Consider the following 6,229-nt stretch of genomic DNA (forward strand, 5'->3'; position numbering starts at 1 on the left):
AGAGAATCCTTCAGTAAAGCCATCAGGTAATGGGATAAACTTTTTTTTCAGTTTTTTTTTTTAAGATTTATTTATTTATTATATGTAAGTACACTGTAGCTATTTTCAGACACCCCAGAAAAGGGCATCAGATCCTATTACAGATGGTTGTGAGCCACCATGTGGTTGCTGGGAATTGAACTCAGGACCTTTGGAAGAGCAGTCAGTGCTCTTAACCACTGAGCCATCTCTCTAGCCCCATGACCCCAGTTTTATTTGACCTTCCTGGGGCGCAGGTTGTAGGTATGGCCACACTTCTCGTTGCACTGGACTGCATGAGGGTGCAGGGGTTTGTAGTACTTGCGGCAGATCATCTTCTCCCAGTTGTACTTCTGGGCAAGCTGATGAAGGGAGGGCTCAATGATGCCATCGCACAGAGGCAGCTCCAGATACAAGGTGGACTGGTTCTGGATGTAGCAGTTGGACAGGGTGCAGCCATCTTCCAGCTGTTTACCATTGAATACCAGCCTCTGCTGGTCAGGTGGGATGCCTTCACTGTCTTGGATCTTGTCCTTGACATTCTCGATGGTGTCACTGGGCTTGACCTCAAGAGTGATGGTGTTGTCTGTCAGGGTCTTCAGGAAGATCTGCACGTTGGTGTCTGCCGCTTGGCTGCAGTCTGCAGTCCAACTCCCAAGAATGATCAGCCACAGCTGTGAATGGAAGTCCAAGGATCAGGCAGTTGCTCAGTCCAACAAGGCAAGCAGGCGAAGAAGAGTGAGAGAGAAGAAGAGTGAGAGAGAAGTCCGGGATAAACTTTTAAAGGCAGAATATTTTAGCATATTGTTTGAGCATCATTGCAATTTTCATTTATTTTTTGTATTTTTGTGGTATTAATTATAATTCCTCAGTTTTTGTCTTTTCTTTTTTTCATAGTTAATCCAACCAAATGTTTGCAATTTTTAAAACTCATTTCAAAACAGCAATGTTTTCGTAATGCTGATCTGTGGTATAATTTTTGGTTCTGATTTTATTTGGGTCTCACTATTTATTTATGTGTGTGTTTGTATGTATATATATATATATATATATATATATATATATATATGTATATATTATATTCTCCTTCTACCTTGCGGGTACACACTTTATTAAGGTATTGAGGTCCATGGTTATAATGTCTATTTGGTACCTTTCTGTATTGATCATGTGCACTTATTGCTATAAACTTCCTTCTCACAGGGGCCTTGGCAATGTTCCATGGTTATATTATTATTTGTAACTACTTTTACAAGTTTTAAATATCATTTTAAAGTTAGTTATTTACTAATAATTTAGGAACATATTTTATGCTCATGTATTTGTATATTTATTGTTCTTGTCATATGATTTCATTTTGTTGTGGTTTGAGATGATATATAATGACATTATTAAAAAAATAACTTGTAGAGAGGCAGGAGCAGATGCCAGTGGCCCTTCTATGTACATGCTATGCACATAAGACTGGGATCAGCCTTAGCCACAAGGGTGAGCCTGTGTCTCCTGGACATGGACAGTATAAGAACCTTGAGCTGGTGACAGACAGAGTGGGCTATGGAAATGGACCAGGGTTGTATTCACTATGGAGAGAGACATTGTACTACTGCCAGGCTGGCAGTAGAGACTCTGGAGGAAGTACAAACAGTTCTGGAGTGTGAAGCTGAGAATCTTCTGAGCACTTCAGTGTACTTCAAAATAGCTATGCTAAAGAGCTGTTCCTGCTACTACCTAATGAGCAGCAACATAGGAAAATAGGGAGAGTACTGAACCCTACCAGGGCTGAACCCTATCAATAAGCAGTCTTAATGAGAAATGAAGAACTGGGGGAGCTGTTGAAAGAAACAGGGGTTCCAGGGATCTCAGCAGCAGAGCATCAAAGGTAAATACAGCCTGGGTGCACATTTGATTGACTCCTACCACACCCCTGGTGTCTCAGGTTCAGTAAGCTCTGTATGGACACTGTGACTAGTAGTACATCAGAGAGGAGTTTTAACCTGCAGGTTCAGGGAGGGGCATCAGCAAACTAGAACACTGTGGCAAAAATCTAGGTCCTAAATGAAAATACCTCTCAGAAAGGACAGGGCATTACAGCTTGCTTTAGTTACTGAGACTGACAGCCACTGCTCATCTGCAAAGCCAGCTGCAAAAACAAACAAACAAACAAACAAACAAACCAAGGCGATAGGAGGTGGGGGTGTATTTGTCACTCCAATTATTTTTCCTTTCAATCCCTTTAGTCCTTATGGTCCTTATGAATTTGCTAAAAGGGGGTAGTTAGGGTTTTCTGTTGCCTGTGCTTTTGACTTTCTGTCTGTTTCTAGCCATTGCTGGGTCTTTCTTTACCACATATGCATCACAAGTCCTCAAAATAAGAAATTGTGGTTATTTTTTTATTAGGTATTTTCCTTGTTTACATTTTCAATGCTATCCCAAAGGTCCCCCATACCCACCCCCCCAATCTCCTACCCACCCACTCCCCCTTTTTGGCCCTGGCGTTCCCCTGTACTGGGGCATATAAAGTTTGCAAGTCCAATGGGCCTCTCTTTGCAGTGATGGCCGACTAGGCCATCTTTTGATACATATGCAGCTAGAGACAAGAGCTCTGGGGTACTGGTTAGTTCATATTGTTGTTCCACCTATAGGATTGCAGTTCCCTTTAGCTCCTTGGGTAATTTCTCTAGCTCCTCCATTGGGGGCCGTGTGACCCATCCAATAGCTGACTGTGATCATCCACTTCTGTGTTTGCTAGGCCCCGGCATAGTCTCACAAGAGAGAGCTATATCTGGGTCCTTTCAGCAAAATCTTGCTAGTGTATGCAATGGTGTCAGCATTTGGAAGCTGATTACGGGATGGATCCCTGCATATGGCAATCACTAGATGGTCCATCCTTTCGTCATAGCTCCAAATTTTGTCTCTGTAACTCCTTCCATGGGTGTTTTGTTCCCATTTCTAAGAAAGGGTAAAGTGTCCACACTTTGGTCTTCATTCTTGAATTTCATGCATTTGGCAAGTTGTATCTTATATCTTGAGTATCCTAAGTTTCTGGGCTAATATCCACTTATCAGTGAGTACATATTGGGCGAGTTTCTTTGTGATTGGGTTACCTCACTCAGGATGATACCCTCCAGGTCCATCCATTTGCCTAGGAATTTCATAAATTCATTTTTTTAATAGCTGACTAGTATTCCATTGTGTAAATGTACCACATTTTCTGTATCCATTCCTCTGTTGAGGGGCATCTGGGTTCTTTCCAGCTTCTGGCTATTATAAACAAGGCAACTATGAACATAGTGGAGCATGTGTTCTTCTTACCGGTTAGGACATCTTCTGGATATATGCCCAGGAGAGGTATTGCGGGATCCTCCGGTAGTACTATGTCCAATTTTCTGAGGAACCGCCAGACTGATTTCCAGAGTGGTTGTACAAGCTTGCAATCCCACCAACAATGGAGGAGTGTTCCCCTTTCTCCACATAATTGTGGTTATTTTTTATATACACATATACACACATGTGCACACACAAATGCACACTAGCACTCATTCATTCTCTCCTCCCTCTCTCTCTTTATTGTTTCATTGCACTTGACTGCTATAAAAAGCTAGAATAGACTTGACAATTCATGAAAACAGAACTGTGTTTTCCAGTTCTGGAGAATGGTAGCTCCTAGATCCAGGCACTGGAATGTGTGATTTCTGATGCAAGTCCATCTCACCTTTCACACATTGACACCTTCCTTCTACATCTCTACAGAGTAGAAAGAATAGGGTCTTACATATGAGTCTCCATTTGACTTATTCACAAATAAAGGCCCCACCTTCTAGTATCTTGAGGGTTAAGGTGTCAACATAAAAATTTTGTGAAACACAATCATCTGTGACTCATCTGATTTCAGGCTTTACATATATCTTTCAGAAATTCTCCCACTCCTATCACTTCGAATTTTATGTCTTTCTTGACAACACTTTCTGTTATATCTTCTAGATTATTTATTTACTGAAAAGAGAACATATCAACAAATAAAAAATAATACTATAACTCTTATCTAACTTCATTATAAACTTTTAGGAGTTGGCATTATTAACCTAGAAACTGAGCTGTTCTAACCAATGTGATAGTATATAAGAACAGGACATGCTATAATCCAGATGGTACCAAGATGAGGGAGTGGATGTGCATGCATTTTGTGGACCTTGAAAGGACTAGTGATGCTGCAGGGGGTTCAAGTACTCGTAGAGACAGATCCTGTGGAGACAGATTTTTATCCTGTGGAGACAGATTTCCTGGTGTTATGCCAGGAGTGGAGAATTTACAAAGAACATTTTTATGTCTCATGGAGCATACCCTTAAGTAAGTGAACTTAACCACCCCTGAAAAGAGCTTCCAATAAAGAGACAAGCTGCCTCTTCCTGCAAGTGATCAAATAGGACACTTTGTTTTGTTCTCTCTCTATGATATTATACATTATAATCCCTAATATGTAGAAATTTCATCCATCAGTGATTTTTAGGTTATTTTGTTAATGCATTGATATGTATGGAGTTGTTGGTTTTAAAATGATTTTGTAGCTCTGCATCATTAACAGAATCTTGTACTTTTCATTTTTCTGATAGAAAGTGGTTGATGCGAGCACCTTTAGTGTATAAAATCTACCTGTTTATTTAATCAAGTAGCTTTTCTTGTTGTCAGTTGGAAGGTAAGCTTGGGTGAAAGAGGAAAGCCAGAATGAAATGTGGGAGGGAGAAGCACAAGCTAGAAGATGCGTTAAATATGAGCCACGAGGGTGCAGAGGAAGTGAGCACCTTTTAACAGCCAAGGGATTCTGGGAAATCTTAACACTAGTAGGAACAGTGCCCTCATTTAATTTAGTAACAGCTTTCTAGGCCAGCTATTTCAAGACTCAAGACAGTGACCAAAAGCTTGGTAAATAGAGAGTTTTCGTTTGATGAACTTTATTATAACCATTGTGAAAACAAAATTATAGACAACCTAGAGCATATGCAGGAACTGTCTGCTGAGCAGGTAAGAGAAGAGGAGGGCATATGAGAGGTAAATTTTAGGAATTTGAAGCTATTGGTCAACAGGATCAATGTCATAAAATGCAAAATACACTAACTTTGATGTGACAATTGATGAATACTTTCAATACTTAAATACTTCTTTGCCAGCTATAGCCTTGTTAGTACCAATACAGGTGATTTTATAATTTAGTTTATAAATATTAAACCTTAAACTGAAAGCAGAACATGATAACAAATAAATTTAGTTTTCAGCTAATTGGGGTTCTTTTGATCCCGAGGAACTGAGGGGAAGGTGGCTTCTTTTGTGGTTTAGTTCAAGCAGCCAGTGAAATGGATTTTCTTACTTTGTCCCTTTGTCTTCCTCTAATTAGATTTCTTTTTGACCACTAAGGATTTACAAGTCATTTGTATTAAACGGAAGAAGGGAAATAATTAACTCTGAGCATGAGATACAGTCAGGTTAAAGCTCAGAGCACACTGATAATTGGGGTCTGCAGTAAAATGGAAGGCTGTCTGGTGAGCAACTTTGAGCCTGTGCCTTTTTCAGTTGTGTGGATGTTTTGCCATCAGACCTGCTGGCAGTGAGGCTTCACAGGTGTTATACCAGGAGGCTGTTGAACTTGGGATGTGTGTGGAAGAGATAAAAACAGCCTAATGGAATAGCACAAGCCACTCACAAAAGGACAAAGGCCTCATGATATGAAGTACAGATAGAGAATAATAAATTACAAAAATGAAATTATATAATTTCTAGGGGCTAGGGGGAGTGATTGTTCAGTAGGTATAACGTTTCAGATATGGAAGATGATTAAGCTCTAGAGAGATGCTGTATGGCAGCAGGTATATAGTTAATAGTATTGCGTTGGGCACTTAAATATATTCAAAGGGTAGACCTTATGTTTGCCGTTAGACCTGCTCTTAGTAAGACTTCACTGGTGTTTTACCAGGAAGCATGTTAAAAGAGTTAAAAATAAAAATTAACAGAAATCATGGTGATAACTCTTAGGAAATTGGCAGGTTAACTAATCTTGAACAAATCACAAGGGAGCCAAAACCTAAAAGGAATATACTGGAGAATGTGATGCCACTTTCCAAAAACAAAAACAAAAAAACCAAAAACAAAACAAAACAAAAAAACCACAGTTAACACTGTGACAAGTTAGACAATGTCTACAGAAGATGTAAAAAGTATA

At 39.7% G+C, this 6,229-nt stretch overlaps 1 protein-coding gene across 1 annotated transcript; it reads right to left on the bottom strand.

The window, feature by feature from the left end:
- Positions 1-251: 251 nt before the first annotated feature.
- On the bottom strand, positions 252-689 carry Gm4802 (predicted gene 4802; the record flags this gene model as incomplete). The annotated part of the gene is made up of 1 exon (XM_011246071.1): positions 252-689. A coding segment is annotated over one exon (438 nt), but the record flags the coding sequence as incomplete, so codon positions are not given.
- Between the last annotated feature and the right edge of the window lie 5,540 nt (positions 690-6,229).

Source organism: Mus musculus, chromosome 16 (genome assembly GCF_000001635.26).
Source record: "Mus musculus strain C57BL/6J chromosome 16, GRCm38.p6 C57BL/6J".
NCBI classification, from domain to species: domain Eukaryota; kingdom Metazoa; phylum Chordata; class Mammalia; order Rodentia; family Muridae; genus Mus; species Mus musculus.